This window comes from Leptodactylus fuscus, chromosome 4 (assembly GCF_031893055.1).
Source record: "Leptodactylus fuscus isolate aLepFus1 chromosome 4, aLepFus1.hap2, whole genome shotgun sequence".
Taxonomy (NCBI): Eukaryota; Metazoa; Chordata; class Amphibia; order Anura; family Leptodactylidae; genus Leptodactylus; species Leptodactylus fuscus.
Window position 1 is genome coordinate 186,252,205 of NC_134268.1, and position 22,865 is coordinate 186,275,069.

The 22,865-nt window shown below is 41.0% G+C and overlaps 1 protein-coding gene across 2 annotated transcripts in view; it reads left to right on the forward strand.

The window, feature by feature from the left end:
* Nucleotides 1-22,865, forward strand: part of LOC142200863 (sodium channel protein type 5 subunit alpha-like) — a 415,975-nt gene that overhangs the window by 216,372 nt on the left and 176,738 nt on the right. For both annotated transcript variants that reach the window (XM_075271516.1, XM_075271515.1), the window contains 4 exons: nt 7,149-7,284; nt 11,271-11,509; nt 17,097-17,279; nt 17,406-17,762. In XM_075271516.1, the coding sequence (XP_075127617.1) occupies nt 7,149-7,284; nt 11,271-11,509; nt 17,097-17,279; nt 17,406-17,762 (915 nt within the window). The remainder of the gene's footprint in view (nt 1-7,148; nt 7,285-11,270; nt 11,510-17,096; nt 17,280-17,405; nt 17,763-22,865) is intronic.

The window sequence follows — 22,865 nt, forward strand, 5'->3', positions numbered from 1 at the left end:
TCTGTTCAGGTATTAGGGCTGGAATATTAAGTGTGAATGGCGCAGACTCATCTGAAAGCAACTTGTGCTATTGATAGAAATTTCTTGTAACCTCAAGTCACCTTGTAGACCGTCTCCCCCCATTTGTCTGCGATCTTTCTTATCGCTATATCCCTCAGTCATTATGTCAATTATCCGTTGCCTGCATTGCTGCTATTCTGGGTAATATTAGAAGCAAAATGATAAACAAACAAATTAAAGATTGAAGATGGCGATGTCATCGGTCATATTTATAGCTTTAAGTGGCCTCTTATTTTACTGGCTTAAAGCTCCATCAACTTTTTGTCTGACTAAGGCTACCATGTTACTGAAACATGACAGAACCATAGTTTCTTGACAAGGGTATCATCCACAGGCAAAATCTACTGAATATCTTGGTAATAGGGGTTGTCTATTGACATTTATGAAAACCAAAAGTGACGCTAAACATGGTGGACAATACATACAATTTTTTGGTGTAGGTAGCAACAACAAAATACAGGGTGGGCCATAAGTATGGACACACCTAGGGTGGGCTATAAGTATGGATACACCCATGTTGGGGCCATAAGCATGGATACACCCAGATCAAATGGATTAGTTGCTGGTATCTGGGTGGATCCATGTATATGACCCACCCTGGGTGGATCCATACTTTTGGTCCACCCTGTAGAAGTATTGCTTATAGAAACTACATTTCTCTTATCCAAAGGACTGCAAGCAGCACTTTTCTCTCCGCATATTTCATGCACAAACCACACGGACACCACACGGACCCCATTATAGTCTATGGGGTCCGTGTGGTTTCTTAGCTAATCACTTTTTAATGCGTATAGGTTTCTGGTTGGGGGGTTCCCAAGCGATTTTCCCGAACCAGGCCTCGGTGAGTACATGATTTCTATACATTATGATTCTCCACGCTTATTCCAATCTGGATCAACAATAGATGCCTATTGTCTGATTCTATGTAATAAAATTTGCTATGAGGTTTTTTTTGCACGTTCTTAAATAATTATTAGATTTCAGAAAACAGCTTTCCAAACTCAAGAAAGAGAGTCTTATCCCAGCAGCTGAGAATTGCATGGCTTTTCTCACCTCTGGTAATTGTGAGAATAGTAACCCAGCCTTCCAGTCACTGCTTCATATTATTTGTCTGTCGGGATCGCTGTTTTCCTTCTACTTGTTTGTGTCATTTGATAATTTCTTGTTTTTTTCTCCTTTCCCATGTTGGTTAGTACATTATTATGTACAACTGAACCAAAGACTATTTGTCTCTGCCATATCTAGTTTTATGTAGTCTGTTGTCCCTCGCAATCTGGGCGATAGAATGTAATGTTCCTTGGTAGGAATAATAACTGTAATCTGTAATGTCCTATTTATCTCATATAGAACCTCCAGAAACATTTCTATATATATGTATAAATGCGGTTTACATACAGTACCTTTGCATATGGGTTCATGCACACGACTTCATTAGGACTCCTCACAACTTTGTAGTTGTATGGGTCTTTCAGATGGCATCTCTAAATGTCTATGTTGCCCTACCATACTTCTACACGCCTCTGTTTTCACATTTATGCATAGGTTTACTCAGGGCGTAACAAGTGCGTTGTGGGCCCAGATGCAAACTTTCGTCCGGCAACCCCCCTTATATGCCCACCAGTGCCCTCCACAGTATTATATGCCCACCAATGACACCCCCCCCCCCCCTTCCCCCGATGAATGGATTTGGAACAAAACACTAAAATATTCAGATCTGGTGACAATTTTTTCCATGTATGCCTACAATTATAAAATAACCTTTCATACATTAATAGTGTAGGTGACTATAAGAAACTTTAATAACTTTAATAAATGAACTAGAGTTGGAGGACATGGCGAAAGGTTCTCTTTAAGGTTAAGGCCCCATGTAGCGTGCCGCTGCGGAAATGCATTGCAGTTTTTCATGGAAAGTCCACAGAATTTTCCCCTGCAGACTTTCTGCTTCAATTATACCTATAGGGAAACCACCGACTGGCTTTTCCATAGGTATAATAGACATGCTGTGATTTCCAAAAAAGCAACAGTTTTGTAAATCACAGCATTTCCGCTGCAAGTGTTTTTTTGCAATGTGGTGGTGGGATTCGCTAGAACCCCATCCACTTTGCAGGGACTATAAAACGCTGCGGTTCTGCGTATTTTACAACCCAACTAGTAACGCCCTGTTGTCACTTTATTCATTTTATTGGAGGTACAGCACCACACAGAGTTATAAGAGAAGACGGCATGGAATGGTTATATTATGGGAAATACAATCATTTACTGCAATAGATTTTTCTATTTGTCTTTTTAAGCATTTTTATGGGATATTTTATCTTGTGATATTTGTATCACAGTTTTTTGTTTTTTTTTGCAAAGACATACCTGTAAAGGCTCGTTCACATCTGCGCCCGGTCTCCGTTCATGCAGGTTTCCATTTCCTGCACAAGACTGAGTAGGAGACGGAAATCTGCAGGACTCTTTCATACCCATTCATTCGAATGGGCTTGAAAGATGTCCGGCCGTGAGCGGCGGTGAGCGTTTTATGCTCTCCGCTACGAAACAGTTTTTTAAAATCGGACACAAAGTCGGACATGCAGTACTCTGTGTCCGGTTTAAAAAAACGGTTTCACGGCGGAGAGCATAAAACGCTCACCGGCACTCATGGCCGGACCCGGTCTGACAGAAAGCTCAGAACGGACTCCAGGCGCTCGTGTGAACCTAGCGTCAGAGAAAATCTCAAATAAATTTGACCCCAAAATGGCTAAAAAAATTCCCCCAAATGTTTTTTTTCTAATATTTTGCCATAGGTTTGTAAGTAACATTTAGTAACAAAAAAATGCAGCAAAAAAAAAAAAAAGTGTTCAAAATTTTCAAAACACTCTGAGGATTTTATTAACCCATCTGGCTCCCTGGCGTAGATGGGTGTAATTGTGACTCCTCTTATGGTGCACAGTCCTTTCTTGTGCCGCATCTTTTATTATGTGCCTTGCTTACCACGCTTTGTAAAAGTGGGCGCAACAGGGCAAGGCAGCAAGGAGGGCTTGGACAGGGACGCTTCAACCTAACAAATTTATTTTTATAATGTACACCAGAAAATTGACATGACTTCATTAGGACTGAAGTAGGAAATAAATCCCTCTGAGTATTTCTTAAGCTGCCTCCATAGGAAGTTTGATTTTTCTGCCAGGATATTGAGTAGAACTGCCCTACATATCATGGCGCCAAGCGCAGTCCAGCATGCTTGCCTATAGCAGAAAGTAAATGAGGAGAGGAAGAAGAATCCCAGCTTGCCATTAATGCACAGAAAGAGCTGGTTTGTTGTTCTGTGTTTCGATCTCCAAGACTACACATGTGCTGCATTGCTTGCTGTTGTGTCCTGATATCAGTATGGAGTGGTTAGTGCAGCAGCCCTACTGTTACCCTATGACATACAATCACTGTGTAGTATGCCCCCTACTGGAATCTTTAATAAGTTTGGAATATAATATTCCAAAAATGTAATCCTAATATTTCATTTCAAAGGTTAAAAGCTAATATTTGCAATGTCGAAACATTTAATGCACATATCGTATAAGCAAGGCAACTACCAAGGCGAAGAGAGCTTCAGATTTCCAAGTGGAATTGATCAGAAACAGCTGGAGCCCGCGCTTCTATAGACTAAGCAAACGCTTTCTCTACCCAATTACAGCATTTACATTCCCGCTATAAAATTTTTATTGCTATATAAAAGGCAACAATTGCCTGTCAATATTTATTATCATTTTCTAGAAGCCATTTAGATATATTGTAATAAACCCTGTAATCCACCTGGACATGCATTTAATCCTATACATGTGCCTTAAATCCAGCCTTGTGTGTTTGTTTAGGAAGGTGGGAGCAGATTACATACACGAGGGCTGCTCTCTCCAGCATATGTTCCCTATGGCTTAGAATGGGAGCGATTTCCCTCCTACGAACAGGAATGTTTAAACAAAACAAATACATAATACAAGTCTCTCTCTATCTCTCTCCCCGCCACCTGCTTTGCTGTAGTCCGGAGCTTGCATTGAAAGCTTCAGAAGCAAAATATAAGGCAAACATTTCATGAGCAATATGCAATTGGAACCATGTCAATCTGTAGAACATGCAAGACAACCGGTGTCAGCAACACCAACATCATCAGTGTTAACATTTTATAGTAGTAATAATAATAATAATAATAATAATAATAATAATAAAATTAATAATTCTGATATTGTGCTCCATGATAAAAAAGAAAGTGTTCCTTGTATTTAGATTTCACCGTTCTAGATGACCAGAATATCATGCAAAAAGAAGCAGAAAAACTGTAATAGTCAGCCAAAGGAACCATCAAAAAAGATTTTTAAAAATCTTTGACCTTTCAGGAGAAGTGCAGGAGATCGCACTTAGGGGCACCACACATCCTTGTGGGCTTAAGCCAGATGCACACGACCATGTGCTAACCGGTTTCCGTGAACGAACGGCATGGGCGACGCATGGGGGACGCACAAATGTAATCTGCGTGACAGCCGTTCACTGGCCATGCTCCCGCGGCCCCTTTCATTCAGTGAATAGGAGTCGCGAGAACAGGGCTGCAAAATCGTACAAGAATAGGACCTGTTCCATATATTGTGGCCCGGACTGTTGTTTGTGTGCAAGGAGGCTAAAGCCTTGGCGTAACATGAAGTTACTGGGCCCAATGCAAACTCTGCATCTGGCCCCCAAATATAATTTATTATTTGTAGTACTGGTCTCCTCATATTGGGAAGAGACCTCTTATCGGCCCCCTAAGGGTAAGTTCACTCACTGTTTTTTGGACCGGATTTTGACGCAAAGGCCGCCTTAGAATCCAGTACACCGGCATCCAGTCGTGGCATTCCATTCCAGATTAGGCCCAAATGAAAGGGCCTAGTCAGGAGGAAGTGTTGCGCCGTGGACACTGTGACAAGAAAGGTCAGGCCACTTCTATTTTTCAAAAATACGCTAGCGGAAAAAAGTTTTTTTGGAGCCGGATTCTGAGGCGGATTCCACGTCAAAATCTGGTTCAAAAACCCCATGTAGACTTACCCTAAGTGTGTATTCACACAGAGGAAAATGGTGCTGATTTTGGTGTGGAAAACGTCGTCAGATTCAGCGCTGAAAAAAAAGCCTCCCATTGACTTCAATGGGTTCCTTTTTCTGCAAAAAGGAACCCATTGAAGTCAATGGGAGGCTTTTTTGCTGCAGTACGTCCCGTGAGACTTTAGCCTAAAAACGTACTGACTTGTCTTTTTTTTATAATCGAGAAACAGACATGGTTTTCCATGAAACAGAAATTCTGCATATTTTTTGCTTAGAGCACTGCATTGTAAAGCCTATTCACGCAAATGATTTTCACGTCTGAATGTCGTACCGTAAGGTCAGTAGAGGAATTTTTCATGTAAAGAAAGTTGCAGTCTGCACTATTTTGGTCTGAATTTCGTACTAGAATTACCCATTCATGTTGGCAGCTGAGTGACCAGAAATGGACAGCATACAGACACTTTATGTGGCTTGTTTCTCACCAGTAGTTGCTAAGAAACGCTGAAATTTATTTTTTTTCTTATCTGAACTAAAAGCCCAACAAAAACCGACTACATTTGGACTGAAAAAAAAAATGATTTAATGTTGATTTCAAATTTAGATTATTTTTCTGACCAAAAATGACAAGTAAGGCCTTGTTCACATCTACGTCGGTAATCCGTTCAGGGGAGTCTGCATGGGGACCACCCAAATGGACTACCGAACACATTGGCAAGCGGTGTGCTGTGAAAGCACACGGACCCATAGACTATAATTAAGATTTAATACGGTTTAAATTGACAACTGGGTGTTACGATTCTTCTTGCAAAGGGGTGTATCTCTACAAAGTCTAAGGGCTCATTCACACGGGGACAGTGGGGCGGATTTTGAACATATTTTGACTCAGGGAGCCAAGTCAAAATATGGTCAAAACCCGCCTGCCACGATGTCGCGGTCGCAGCTTCCCCCACCCCGGAGTCGGCTCAAATGAATGGGCCGACGCTGGAGGTTGCAGCTGCCAGGCGGAAGCCGCGGCTCAGCGTGCCGCGGAATCCGCCTGAAGAAAGGGCAGGTCGCTTCTTTTTTTCCATAGACCACCATTGTAAAGGGGCGGATTATGACATGGATTCCACTGTCAAAATCTGCCCCTTTGGCCCGTGTGAACTAGCCCTTACATTGTGAGCTTTCGTTATAGAGTATCAGACTGTATAGGGACACCCATTTGTCACAGCTAATATTATCCTATAGGGGTCGCATGAAACCACATATGTACATCTTGTATCATGCCTAGAATTATGAAGCTCATATCAATAAACTGCAATGTTGAAATGCAAATACTAAGGTGAACATTTACATGGGGTTTCTTTGCACATGTATAGGTTTTCTTTAGGTACTCCCCTTTCCTTACTTACTAAAAAAAAAAAAAAAAAAAAAAAGGAGTGTGTTGACATTGAAAAATAACTTGGTAGCCCCATTGGTAACAATTTTATGAGAAATAAATAATAATATATCAGAATATTAATACTTAGAAAATTGGAAATGACAAGGTCCACACTATCAGAAATCCTCTTTCCATTAGCTGTGTATGATCTGGGTTGCCTGCATCCATTACTAGTATTCTCGCCAGTTGCTTGTGTCACTACTTGTCTCCTCTTCTTATCCGATTCCTAGAAATATTTAGCCTTGTATCCCCTGAATTCTATATCACACTTGAAAGCTCTCCATACCCGTCTGAGTGCACTGATAACACAATGGCTGTTTTGGAATTTTTTGCTCAGAGTTCTAAGAAATCGTAACATATTTGATAGCAGGGACAGGAAACCTAGAATACGTCTTATATTAGGTGTTATATTTTTATATTATGCGCATAGAAACTTTAATGTTCTAACTTTAACCTTACATATGTGGCAGTGCTAAATGTGATGTAGATGCCGGTCTCTTAGAATGTACAATCCCGACGTGCAGTTTAAAGCATATAGAATGCAATATAAATATATACATAATAAGAGATACCTTGAGATTGTTGTTTATAGAGCGGTGGATACATAAATCACTCTTTTATTTAACAGATGTCTCCTTCGGACCTTGAAATGAGTAAGATGCAGCTGCTGATGCCTCATCGACTCTCCGTAGAGTACATGGATGTGCCGTTTCAGAGACAGCGGGCAGTGAGTGCAGTCAGTGTTCTCACCAATGCCATGGAAGGTAAACACCTGTATAATAAGACTACCTAAGCTACAGGTCACATTTAAAGGGAACCACATACTTTATAAATCAAATTAAAAAATGAAATGTTGGAAATAGAAGTGTATATAAAATTGAAGGTAAAAAATATGCAAATCTATTCTCCAGGATGTAATTAGGAGAATAGTGCCTCTGAATGCTGCCCTCTAGAGGATAGCCTCCTTAACATCATGCATGACTCAGTTAATAAGCCTACTAACATGATGCGGATTTAATTGCCAAATTAGTATTTCTATTCTAAAAGGAACAGATTCCCAGCTATGGACAGCGCTGTTTCGGTATTTTAGACCTCCTCAGCATAGCGCAGGGATACTGATTTGGTAGGGTGAGAAACTATAGACCAGGGTCAGGGGATTATTATAATAATAATCTTACAACATGATACAAGTAGAATATCAAATTAGAATCTGTGATTGTAAATACGTGATACCATATAAAGAAATATGTTTCCACATTTCAGGCTGAGATACTTACATACATAGCTATAAAAAGGGGAGGGGAGGAGGGAGTTGCAGAAAAATGCGTACAAATAATTGCTGCTGTTCTGTGAGTGATCAATAGCACATTTGATACTGCTATACCTCCACAGGACGAGGCAATAAATCAATTAACCAGCTGGCCATAGACTCCTCCTCCCCCCTCCCCCCTCAACCGAATCACTAAAGGCAGACAGCGGTGTTAGTGTGAACGCCTCCTTAACTGGTGGATGGAGACTACCTGCCATACACTGCATATGTTACATAAAGGTGGAATCTCCTCTGTAACTATCTCTCTCACTGATATATAGCTCCAGAACCATAAAGAAAGACATATACAGAGAAGTACTGAAATACTGCACTTTTCTTGTGATAGAAAGCTCCTGTTTAGCTCCAGCATCAAACTAAACCTGTTATCTTCTGTTATCCTTTGCATTTCCTAATTACCGGTATTATTGCTCTCCTCCGTTCATAGACTTGTATTAGACATGGGTCATGTGAGTCACTGGACCTGCAGACCATCTCCAGACGGAGAGAGCAGTGATTTTTAGGGTGCATTCACGCGGTGTCTTTTGGCATGTAATGTGGCACAATGTTGCAAAATCATGGCGGCAAAATAGCGCCGCTTATACGGTACCGGCTCCCATTGAAAACAATGGGAGCGTGTACGGCCCGCAAAAGCTCCCACGGCGTCTACATGCCACATTACGTGCCAAAAGACAACGTGTGAATGCACCCTTAGGCTCCATTCACACAGAGTAACGCCAGGCGTTATTTGTGTGTAATTTGTGTGTCTTTTACGGCCGTCATAAAACGTTTACATAGAGTTCTATAGGAAAAGACGTCCGTAATTTACGGCCGTCATTTACGGCCCTCATTGTAATGACGGCCGTAAATGACGGCCGTAAATTACGGACGTCTTTTCCTATAGAACTCTATGTAAACGTTTTATGACGGCCGTAAAAGACACACAAATTACACACAAATGACGCCTGGCGTTACTCTGTGTGAATAGAGCCTTAGGGTGCATTCACACTGAGTAAACGCTAGCTTATTTTGTAGAGTAAAATTACACTTGTAAATTTTGCTATCCCATTGACTTCAATGATATTTTTTTACAAGTGTAAAAATACGCCTGTAAAAAATACGCCTGTAAAAATACGCCTGTAAAATGTCATTGAAGTCAATGGGATAGCAAAATTTACAAGTGTAATTTTACTTTACAAAATAAGCTAGCGTTTACTCAGTGTGAATGCACCCTTAGGGTGCATTCACACTGAGTAAACGCTAGCTTATTTTGTAGAGTAAAATTACACTCGTAAATTTTGCTATCCCATTGACTTCAATGATATTTTTTTACAAGTGTAAAAATACGCCTGTAAAAAATACGCCTGTAAAAAATACGCCTGTAAAAAATACGTCTGTAAAATGTCATTGAAGTCAATGGGATAGCAAAATTTACAAGTGTAATTTTACTCTACAAAATAAGCTAGCGTTTACTCAGTGTGAATGCACCCTTAGAGTGAAAGGTAGTTTAGCAGAGGAAAGGGGGCAGGGGAACAGCCAAATAAGAGCAGAAAGAGGCATTTCCTATTACATAGTTTTTTACAAGCACTTGTACTATTCATATATGCAAAGTTTGCTGAACAGTCTATGCCTATTTAAAGGCATATCTGCAGGATACAGCATAAATCTCCAATAGACCCCATAGGTCCTGCTCTTATCTCAAGAACAAGGTTCCCTTGACCCCATCTTGTGGTCACTATGATTGGAGGGCAGCCTTGTGTGTGTCTATCCACAAAGCTCTTTGAGAGTTCTCGAGATAGCAAAACAAGCACATTGGTGTGGTCACTGAAACAGGCTGAAATTAATTAAAATAATAATAATACATTTTATTTTTATAGTGCTAAGAGCCAGTTCACATCTGTATTCGGGCCATTACTATCTGCATGAAATATCAAGAGGGAAAAGTCCTGCAAGCCAAGCAGCACTTTTCTCTCTGCATTTTTCGAGTGGAAACCACAAGGCCTCATTATAGTCTATGGGGTCCAGGGTTTCCTTAGGTAACCACTTTTTTTGAGGATAGGTTTCCATTCAGGGATCCTCAAGTGGACTCCCCGAACGGAAATCCGAATGCAGATGAGAACCGGGCCTAACATATTCGGCAGTAGTTTACAAATAGTAGGGTTCAAGAACAGATAAAATGAGACATTAGAGAGTAATAAGTCAATTCATCCAATGGTGCTGATGGCCCCTGCAATCTATGAATTATTAGGAGATAGAAAAGACAGATCAGATATCTTGCAGTCGATATGGGCAGCCATGTTAGTTACTCCTGTCACTATCAGGCTAATATTACATTTTTAGATGAAATATTCAGAAGGTTCCTGGTGCGTCACATATACAGTAATTAAGCAGTGTATATAATAAAAGCTTAAGTACTATAGGCTACTGATGGCAGCCATGGTTATTTTGTCTTGTGGATAATAACATGACAAATCTGTGCATTTCTGAAGACTTCATAAAACCAACACCATACATCATTTAAGACTGATTTCAGACTTGGAGACTTCACTCTCATAAATGATAAATGAAGTAAAAAATATGAATATTGTAAAATCTAGAAATAAAGCAATGCTTAAAACGTTACCGAAAAGCAATTATATAATGTAAATGTTACCCAGACAATGCAGTGATAATTCATAATTTATATTACTGGTATTCCATATATGAGAGTGGCCGCATATCACCACAAGTTGGATGTAAACTGGTGATAAAAGGGGGACATTCACTTTAAAGGGAAAGTGTTCCATTACAACTGCAGGCAGCATGTTATAGAGCAGGAGGAGCTGAGAAGATTGATATATAGGTTTGTGGGAAAAGATTCGATTACCTGCCATTTATCCAATGATATGTTTGCTTCTTCTGTGTTGCAAAGTCTAGGAGGCGGAACTATCAGTGACTGATGGTTACCGCTATATGCATAATCATAGGGGGCGGTCAGTCACTGATGGGAACGCCCCCTAGACCTCTCCTAGACCTGGGATTTCAATGAATACATGACAATTCATTTCCCCATAAGGGGGGGGGCGCCACACAGTGGCTCAGTGGTTAGCACTGCTGCCTTGCAGCACTGGAGTCCTGGTATTCAAATCCCACCAAGAGCATAAAATCATCTGCAAGGAGCTTGTATGTTCTCCCTGTGTTTGCATGGATTTCCATCCCATATTCCAAACACCTACTGATAGGGAAAAATGTGGAGCTCACAATCTACATTAAAAAAAACAAAAAACATTTCACCATAAAACTATATATCAATCTGCTCAGCTCCTCTTGCTCTATAACATGCCGCCTGCAGATTGAACTGCATTTTCCATGTGACAGGTTCCCTTTAAGTTAAAATGTTAAATACTTGAAATGTAAATATATACGGACACTAAAATATATTCTTAATTCAATGTCTTTTTCTAGAACTGGAAGAATCTCGGCAGAAATGTCCTCCTTGCTGGTATCATTTTGCCCATAGGTTCCTCATCTGGGATTGTTGTACTCTATGGTTACAAATCAAGAAAGGCGTGAAATTTGTAGTTATGGATCCCTTTACAGATCTAACCATCACTATATGTATAGTACTTAACACCCTCTTCATGGCTTTGGAACATTACAAGATGACAGATGAATTTGAAAAAATGCTAGCGACTGGCAACTATGTAAGTAACCATCGGATCTATGTCATGTGTGTATTAAAGGGGGATTCTGGTACAAGTAAGGGTGGATCTGACTACTGGGACTGTGGAATGGCCACTCCATTCATTTCAGTGGGACTGCCGAGGATTGCCCTTGTCCACTATTCAACACATCAGTACAAAAACATTTGTGAAAGAGACAACTTGTACTCTACCATTTTACCAATGTATACACAATTAAAGGGAATGTATCTCCATTTCTTTATTTATTAAAACCAGAGACATGCTCAGTGCAGGGAGAGGAATAAGCTATGACATCATCTTTTGCCACTAATAGATACAGTGACACATCAGGCACTATCTAGGTGTTAACTTCTATTGCAATGTTGTGATGTAAATCAAGTGACTGCTACAAAGTGTACCACTACCATATTGGCGAATGTCAGTCTATTATTAGTCTTAGTGACAAGAAATACAATTGCCGGATTTATTAATTAAAAAAACAAAATCTTGTAAAATTAAAAATAAGACATTCTTAAAAAGGATGTTTAACATAAACCCTTGGTTTAAAAATGAGTAATTTCTGGTGACACATTTCCTTTAAATGGACATAAAAAAACAAACAAACAAACAAACGACTACTTGCTTAAAAAAACCAGCACCACACTTATCCACAGATTCCTAATATATTGTACCAGACACAACCTACGGGGAGATCCGTCACAGGTTCTAGAACAAAACATCCATGTTTGTCTAATACCATACTACCCCTTTAACCACTTATGCTTGGTTCACATCTGCGTTGGTATTCCGTCCGGGGGAGTCTGCATGGAATTCCCCCCCGAACGGAATACCAAATGCAATTGTAAGCGCTGTGCAGTAAAAGCACACGGATACCCATAGACTATAATGCAGTCTGTGTGCTTACCACGCGCTGCCCACACGAATCATGCGGACAGGAAAATAGGTTGTGAACTACTTCTCTGTTCAAATGATCCCTGCGGAGATCTGGCGGCAAGCACATGGACCCCATTATAGTCTATGGGGTCCGTGTGCTTTCACTGGCACACCGCTTGCAGTTGCGTGCGGTATTCCATTCGATGGGGTCCCATGCAGAATCCCCTGGACGGATTACCAACGCAGATGTCAACGAGGCCTTGCAGATTATATACGTTTAGGCAGTCCACTCTTAAGGCTACTTTCAGATGACCAAGGTGTGAAACGGCTGTGAAAAACATCCCATTTTTGATGGCTGTGTTGCATCCGAGGGACACCTGTTTTCACAAATCCCCTATACATTTGTGTATGAAGGGATATGTGAAAATGGATAAAAATAGGACATGACCTATATTTTGATGGTTCATGATCACTGGGTTAATGTATCAGTAAATAATGTTAAAATTCCCCCAGAGGTCTATTATGTCCTTATGGGGGGCACAACATATTAAAAAAGTAAAGTTAAAAAAAATACCCCATTCATATCACACATTATAGCCCCAACCGCGGAAACACAACTATTTGTGTCACCTACCTTAAAAATTACCCTAAGGGAGAGGGAAAATTATTAAATTATTTAAAAATGTTCAGTATCTCTTTGTCCTAATAATTAAAAACATATGAAAAGTGAAAAGCAGACACGTTTCCTCTCCATATTTGTTTGCAAATTCTATATGCATAAATAAAAACAAAAGAAAAATAAAGAAAAATTTGAATAATTTGAAGGAAAAAAAGTTAGTCCTCAAAATTGCAAGTATACAAAAATCTCTGGGAATATGGCCCAGTTTTGAAGTGGTTAATGCATACTCCCCAAGGATACTTTATATTAACGTATATAACAGTAATAAACAATGAAATAATTGGTGAATATCAATCTATTATTAATATCTAATACCTTTTTATGTATTTCAGTTTTGTAGAGTTGGAGAAAAGCAGCTTTAACTGTTGGTGCACTGGGGGCGGGCCTAGAGCTCCCTGGAGCACTGCTCTTGCTACTCAGATCCCTACCATCTCCTGTCTGCACCAACCCATGCAGTGAGAGTTGATCCTCCCACTACTATGACATCACCCATCCTACTAGAAAAACAAGAGGTGTTCCTAGGTCTGAAGGCCCGCCCCCAGTGCACCAAATGCAAAACTTGCAAAAATTGTTTTTCTGCAAATCTCCAAAACTGATGTCCATAACAAAAGTATATTATTTATCACTGTAATGCGGTGGTGACAGATAAATATGCATGGGGGAGGTGATAGACTCCCTTTAATTCTATTGATGACCACATGAGAATGTAGAATCCAGTAACACTGAAGCGAATAACTGATCTCAATTGAAATATCAAAGGTATTTTGTTTCTCTCAGAAGAGATAGACGCTACAGACAATTGGACGTTAAGTGATCTCCTATGGGGCAACATAATACAATATATATATATATAGAAATAATCAGACTATTGCCCGAATCAGATTTATGTCTGGGCTAAGTGAAGATTTCTATGATACAATGAATGTGAAATGACTATGTAGTGTATAGCACTCTTGTTGTGTACAATGCAAGCGTGGTGCCAAGAAAGTTAGGATACGTGCACCCTAGAGTCGACGCGTTCCCAGAGGCACTTGCTTGTTTACAGTAATTGTAAACTGCATTTAAACATGGGCGATCGAAGGGCAGACTTGTTATTGACAATGCATTATCTAGATGAAGGGGAATAAAAAGCATAAAAGAACACACCACTTAACTTGTTCCAGGCAACATTTCAAAAGTTCACATAGTAAGTAGCTGCTCTTAGGCAAGAGAATGGCTCGTTCAGCTTTATTTAGACCTTGGACGCATCTCCGCCATCCCTCTGGGAGCTGCCATATCTGTGATGTTGCCTGGAATTACATCATATCCTGGCATAAGGACAGCTAGGCCAATACATAGGAGAGAGGGAAACCAATAGGTGAACCCATTTGTGCCCCTGTTTTGAAACAAATCAATACTATATTCATTTAGGCATCCGTGCAATGTTTCTTCAGGTCACCCCCAAAGGTTAAATAGTGAAATCTTCTGCAAACGGAATATGCAAGGGAGGAAATTAAGATTGACAGACGTGACTCCGACTGTTTGACATCACAGATGTACGATTGTTACTGGAAATGACAAGTGACTGTGCAGATTGCAGAGTCATGACAAATTACTGTTCATTTGGATGAAGAGCCTTGAATATCATTGTAATTTTTTTGTCATCTGAGAGGTGAGCGAATAGTATTTGATCGAATACCTCGCTCCCATAGGAATGCGTGTAAGCGGCCGAACACCAAGGGGTTAAGCGCAGTGAATATTCACTGTGCTTAACCCCTTGGTGTTTTGCTGCTTACACGCATTCCTATGGGAGCGAGGTATTCGATTGAGTACTATTCGCTTATCTCTACATCTGAATAGATTTAAAATTGTGATATATTGCATAATATTTCTGTATAGAGATTAGAGCTGATACAAAGTGTCAAATCACCTGTATACATAGAGAGTTAGGCTAAGGCCCCACGTAGCGAAACACAGCTAAAAAACACTGCAGGGAAAAAATGCAGCAAAAACGTGTTCTGTTTTTCCGCAGAAATTTTGCTGCATTTTATTAAACATATAAGGAAAATTCTTGCTATTGTGCAGCTTAAATGAACATGCTGTTCTTGGAGACGCAGCTTTTTTTTCCCACAATGTGCGGATAAAATTCATGGAATCTCATTCACTTTGCTGATACTGTAAAATGTAGGATTTTTTTTACAGCAGCTGAAAACACTGTGTTTCTTTCTGAATTGCCGGGGCCCCACAGGCCGGAAACGGCTTGATTTGGCCACGGCGGAAACGCTGCAGGAAAGATTGCAGAGTTATACAGTACATGCAAAGTGGATGGGATTCATGCGAATCCCATGCCCACTTTGCGGTTAAAACCGCAGCACGGATACACTGCAATTTCCAAAACCGGCGCGGTTTTGGAAGTGGCAGCATGTCAATTATATCTACGGAAACGCCGTACGATTACATTAAAACCAACTTTGTCAAAGTAAAAACCCTTTTTGTAATAATATTGTTTCCCCATTGTCACTTTCCAAGACCTAGAACATAATTCTATTTTTTTGACAAAGGTATTTTGTGAGGGCTTACTTTTTGTGGGACCTGACTTTTTTTTATTGATGCCACTTTTTTATTGCTTTTTGTAACTTTTTTTGGTGGCCAACAGGTAAAAAAAAAAAAAAAAAAAAAACACTGCAAATCTGGCATTGCTTTCTTAGGTTCTTCTTTTACACTTTTTGTTTATTATTAATTAAACATTTGTGGATGGGGGATTAATGTATTATTATGATTTTCCTTTTATTATTTTATTTATTTTTTTAATACTATTTTTTAGTCCTATAGAGCACAATTGTACTGCCTATCAAATTCTTACAGGCAGGCTACTAGGCCATGCCTTTGGCACAGCCTAATACGATTATACAGAAGGCAGCCCTGGGGGACTTCATTAGGCCCTGGCTGTGATATAAAGGAATCAGACCCCTGCAACCTCATTCACATGGGTGCAAATGCCTAGGGAGGCCTGGTCCAATGGCTAGCCTCCTCCCTCCAAAACCTTTTAAATACTTCAGTCCTATTAACTGCAGCATTTAAGGAGTCAAACATAGGATAAGATGAGCACACAGCTCATCATGCGGGAGACTCCACACTATTCCGCTGCAATTGATGTAGAAAGTAAATTGCATTGGAGCAAGGCCTATTAGCTACTGACGTAGAAGGTCTATCTATTGGCCACTAATGGATTAACAATTGGGTGCTACCATTTCTCTTTTTAAACTGGCGTGTCTCTACATTCTCTGGCACTGACAATACTGATTGGACAGTGTGACGGCACCTAAGGATACCCATCCATTTAGTACGACCTGTTAGTTAAGGCTAAGCTCAAACTGCCATCTTTCCCGTCTGTTGCTCTGCATAGGTGAATGCAGATAGAGGGTGCTCTGTTTGCATCAGTCATTCAGCCCACTTTTCAGTCCATTGATCTTATCCCATGACAAAACAGAACAACTGTTTTGAATGATGGCAGTGTGAACATACCCTTATGCATTCATAAATTTATAGGAAGAATAACAGAATGATGAGTCTAAGAAATAGAAATAAGGCTAAAATTTTGAGCGCCTCCAGTTACCACTAGAGGAGCTTAGGTGCTCACTGAATGCTGTCTTTACAAATGAGTCACAAATAATTCAGAGGGTATACTGGGTAAGGGTGCATTCACACGGAGTAACGTGCCGCGTGACCAGGCACGTATACGCCATGTGAGATTTTGAGCGCCGTATACGCTCCCATTGATTTCAATGTGAGCCTGGATCGTATACGCCGCGTTATCACGGCCGCAAAATAACGCGGTGTATACAAGACTAACTCCCATTGAAATCAATGGGAGCGTATACGGCGCTCAAAATCGCATACGGCGTATATGTACCAGGTCACGCAGCACGTTACTCCGTGTGAATGCACCCTAAGTCAGTTTTCTATGTCATTGTACATCTTTTATGTTGCATGGTGAGTAGAGTTGGTGACTTTCCTCTAAATGTCTTCTGAGATCTTGCACTTTTGTTTCTTCAGGTTTTCACTGGTATTTTTACAGCCGAAATGGTCTTCAAAATTATTGCCTTAGATCCATACTACTATTTCCAGCAGGGATGGAATATTTTTGACAGCATCATTGTGACCCTGAGTTTAATGGAATTTTGTTTGTCCAGTCTGTCCAGCATGGGAAACCTGTCCGTTCTACGTTCTTTCCGATTGGTAAGCTGTATACTGATTTCCGTATTATATAGTAATTCACTTTTACATTTCATACATTGTCGGTTGTGTTCTTTTGGGTCTATATTGTTGTTTGTAAAAACGTAATTTTTTATTTTTTTGTTCCAGCTCCGGGTTTTCAAATTGGCAAAGTCTTGGCCGACATTAAACACTCTCATCAAAATCATTGGCAATTCTGTCGGGGCTCTTGGGAACCTAACCCTTGTTTTGGCCATCATCGTTTTTATTTTTGCTGTTGTTGGAGTCCAGTTGTTTGGACGGAACTATTTGGATTGTGTCTGTAAGATCAGCGAAGATTGCAAGTTACCTCGATGGCACATGAATGACTTTTTTCATTCGTTCCTTATTGTCTTTCGGGTTTTGTGTGGAGAGTGGATTGAAACCATGTGGGATTGCATGGAAGTTAGCGGCCAACCATTATGCATCCTTGTCTTCATGCTGGTTATGGTTATAGGAAATCTGGTGGTAAGTAGCAATATTTTTACTAAATCCTGATTGAACTCTCAATAGATGGTTATGCCTTATGTATAATAGTTACATTTCTTAGGCTTCATTCATATATGCATTGAGACCCTTGGTTAGGATCTGTATGGTTGTCTCCATTATGTTGTTCCTCACAAGCACCGCCACAGGTGGGAATGTCCGTAGGTGAGTATTCTGTGCTGGGGTGCCTTCTTTTATATTTAGGGTTCTGTAGGGACATTTTTATCAGGGGGCACAGTGCAGAGATTTTATCCTAGGGGGACAGTGGGTTTGTTTTTTCAAATCAGGGGCAAAGAGTGGACATTTTTACGTTAGGTTCACACCTGCGCTCGGGTTTCCGTATGGAAACCTAATCCACTTATAAAAGCAGTTACCCTTGGACTATAAGGGGTGGAAAAATGCGGAGAGAAAAGCGCTGCTTGCAGGACTTTTCTCTCTGCGTTTTTTAAGCGGAATAGGGAATGGGATCCCCCAGTGAAGATCCAGCACAAGTGTGAACCTAGCCTTATTTAACCAGGGCATGGTAGCTACTACTATATTTTAACCTGGGCTTGGCTTTGGTGCTATAATGTGTATTGTGGTTACTTATGGTACTGTATTTTTGTTAAAAGCTTGGTTCAGTTATTTTATTGTATGTTTTTGTTTTCTTTTTTACTCATCTGTGTTCTGGTGTGGTTATGGTTTGACCCTGGTGCTAGCACTGGCCAACCACAAGCAGGTATCAATCATCAATGCAATGCACACACACACACACACACACACACACACACACACACACACCCTAAAAGCAGATTCAATACAGGATGTCATCCAACCTAAGACTGGCCTTGGTTGGATACATCATGCAGTAAAATTGTTGCAGTATCATAGTTTCCGTTATAAAAGGAAGAATTATTAAAAGGAAACCGCGATGTTACTGTGAACATAACCTTGGTATTGTTATATTGCTTTCAGTAGTCTATTCTGCATGTAAAGGGAATTGGTCAGCAATTTTGGCCACATCAAAGTGCTGATAGAACTAGATAAACCAGTTTTGCCTGCTAGCTCCATTCATTTATACTGTGTTATCATTTAATGACAGATGTCATCAAAGTTGCCGGCCCCTATTTCCGTGTAGAGCTGTCTAATATCCATGCTAAGACTGTACGCACATGAATGTTAGAAAAAATGTCAGTGAAACACAGAATGTCCATTTTCACAAATACCTCACAGACTAGAGTCTATTGATGGATCCACCAAAATGGTCAAAAATAGGACATGTTCATTAAAAAGGACTGTCAAAAATCTATGAAAATCACTGGGGCATATTTGCTTATAGTCAGTGGTGAACCTAGCCTTTCTGCTGCCTGAGGCGGACGATCGAAAGACGCCCCCCCGAATGAGTCCGGGGGGGAGGCGGGGGTATTGTTCATCTTTTGATCGTCCGCCTCAGACAGTGTGTGTGTGTGAATTACAATAAATACAATGCAGTAATACTCACAGGAGACGTCTCCCCGCATTTCCCGTCTCTTGCCTTTGGACCACCATGACCACTTCTTTCAGCTGTGACTTGGCTCTGTAAAGTATGAAACACAGACATCTTTGACTCCTCACTTCTCCACGCACCCAACCCCTATATATATATATATATATATATATATATATATATATATATATATATATATATATACATATATATCTCACTCAGCGGCCCCTGCAGCCTATATTATGCCCCACAGTGGCACAATAGACTGTGGGGCATAATAGAGATTGCAGGGGGGCCGCTGCCGGGCATAATAGAGGTTATAGGGGCCACAGTGGACCCTTCAAGCTCTATTATTATACTCAGGGGTCTTTTCAGACCCTCGAGTATAATAATCAGAGACCCAGGGGAGATGAGAGAACATCATAAACACTGTTACTCACCTCTCCGGGATCCGATGTTAAAGAGGACCTTTCATGGGTTTGGGCACAGGCAGTTCTATATACTGCTGGAAAGCTGACAGTGCGCTGAATTCAGCTCACTGTCGGCTTTTCTGATCTGTGTCCCGGGTAAAGAGCTATTGGTGTCGGTACTGTAGCTCTTCACAGTCAGAAGGGCGTTCCTGACAGACTGTCAGGAACATCCTTCTTCCCAGCAGGGCTGATAGCGCTGTACAATGTGAGTGCCATAGGCACTGCTGGGAAGAAGGAGGTTCCTGACAGACTGTTAGGAACGCCCTTCTGACTGTGAAGAGCTACAGTACCGGCACCGATAGCTCTTCACCCGGGGCACAGATTGGGAAAGCCGATAGTGCGCTGAATTCAGCGCATTGTCGGCTTTCCAGCGGTATATAAAACTGCCTTTGCCCAAACCCATGAATAATCCTCTTTAATCCTAGCAGGCTTCAGGCCTATTTGGTACTTCTAGCACAGGCTTTGGGCCTATATGGTAATATACCAGACCACGTGATGTGTGGGCATTACCATATAGGCCCGAAGCCAGCTAGGATTAACATCGGATCTCGGAGAGGTGAGTAACATTGTTTATTATGTTCCCTCACCTCCCCTGGGGCTCCAATTATTATACTCGGGGGGGCGAAAAGACCCCTGAGTATAATAATAGCGGCAGTGGGATCTCGGCCTGTCCTGTCCCGGGCCTATTCACTGCCGGCCTCCGTGGTCTATAGTACAAGGGGAAGCGGGGGCAGCAGTGAGCAGGTTCGGGGAGGTTGGTAAATAGGCCGCTATGCTGGAGATACTCCAGCAGATAGCGGCCTATTATAAAACAAAAAAAATGTTATTATACTTACTGATCACACTGCTGCTGCTCCCGCTGCCTCCGCAATCCTCTTCTCTCGGTAGACGTCTATGTATCAGTGTCAGACGTCTACGTATCAGCTGATACGTAGAAGTCGAAACCAGTGCAAAACGTAAACGAAAACATAAAAAAAGAAAAGAAAAATCGCCCGGGCTGCCGCCCCCCTCCCGTGCGCCGCCTGAGGCGAGTGCCTCACCTCGCCTCATTAGAGATGCGGCGCTGCTTATAGTTTCTAAGTTTTAGACAGTGTAAACTTAGGGTAAGTTTACATTGGGTTTTTTGGAGCAGAACCTGAGGCGGAGGCCATCTCAGGTTCCAGTCCAAAATATGGGTAGCTGCGACTGGATGGCGGTGCAGTTCACCGGCATCCATTCGTGCACTCCATTCCGGATTAGGCCCAAATGAATGGGCCTAGTTGGGAGGGAGTGTCTTCAGGCGGATGTCGCGAGGCAAATCCACCTGAAAGAATGAGCATCTTGCCTCTTTTTCCGGGAGCAGGAACAAAGATCTCCCGGAAGAAAGAACTGATCGGCTCCCATTTAAATCAATGGGAGCTGTCTTTTTGGTCAGGATTTTGAGGTGGATACGGCCTAAAAAAAATCCTGAGCAAAAAACGCTGTGTGAACTTACCCTTTGACTAGACACTCTTATCAGGAATCTTCTGTTGCGACTCTAAACAAACCAAACTGCCCAAGTATAATGCAATCCACGGCTGCATTAAAAAATAAAAAAGCTTTATACTCACCTATCGCCTGTACCCCTCCTAACAGTGCAGTTCTTCAGTGAATCCAGAGGAGTACACCTTGGCTTTAGTGTAGGCATGAGCCATATCTACAGTTTTTTGGTTTTGGATAATCAAGATTTTCATAAATAGTATAAAACATGTAACAATCCAAAATATCAGTAGTACAGATAAGAACTATAAAAGTGTATTCTTGTAGTTGGTGAGGGTAGAGTTCATGAACGTGTTAATGTAGGGACTGATGTGAAAATGAATCATTGACTGGTTTTGTAAGATGGGATCCTATAGAATCTATATTTTTGACGCCAGTGAATCAAAATTCATTTCACTGGACATGCTTAGTCAAACCATGACATGTCCGGTACCCAGTGTTGTGTGGCTGGAAAACTGTATGTAAAGTGTTTTTTAGAAACAGTTCTCCAAACACAATCCCGATTGTTAGACTTCGTGCATTAACACGTGGTCTTGCCGCATTTTTGGCCACCGTTGCCTCTGTGCAGTAGTGGTATGGCTTAGTGCCGCACCACACCACAGAATGTAAACTTGGCCTTTAGGAAAATAATACAATTGAAACATGGAAACAAATGTGTAAGTTGGAGTTTGCTTTGACTTTTTACCATATGCAGATGATATTTCATCATATACTGGGACGCTAACAAATCCTGGTGACCCAATGTCATTAACACATTGCATATTGATTCTGTAGGATGGCTGTAGGGTACAAAAATATTCTACTGCAAAAATATTTCTACATGGATAAAATAATACAACTATCATATTATATCAACTGGAAAGAAAAAAGGGGAAAACAGTGTTTTAGTGTCATAGGACAACCTGGAGAAACCACACGTAGGTCGGCTCACTTTTTTGCTGCTTAAACAACACCTTTATGTCATGTAAGACATCTCGCCTTTTCTAGCCCAGTGGTCTGTTAGAGATACCGAATTTAGATATTGAAAGATGTCTCACAATAACACTATCAATGAGCAGATGTGACCCCCTGTGCAGGCTGGTAGAGTAGTCAGGTCAGAAAGAACCACCCAATACTAGACTATGGCTTTATAGTTGGACATACACAATAGCACATCACTTAAACACAACAAGTCCTGTCTGTCAGACTACGTGATGTGCCAAACAATTCCCCTCTTGGTACATCACCTAGCCCAAATCACAGTTCTGTCTATCCAATTGTACCTGCAAGAGAAGATAGCATCTCAGGTCAACGCTTAGACCAGCAATTCGGCTTCAGTGGTTACACGGGGACGTCAACATCATGGAACGAAACATCAAAACTTCATGATTTTGATGCTCCCTCCTTACAATGAATGCCTCAGTGGTGACCTACGGCCGCCAAGGTCACCCAGTAGGCTGGAAGTGACCGGATGCTGGGGCAGAGCTGGGCTGTTTTTATTTTCCACAGCTCTTCTGGAACTCTGATTATCATATTCTGGGGTCTGAAGTGACCTCAGAGTACATATAATAATTGGTGGATGTTGAAACCAAAATATCTCAAGTTTGCCAAATCCCAAATCTTTGCAAAACTTGTAATGAACATCACAAGTGT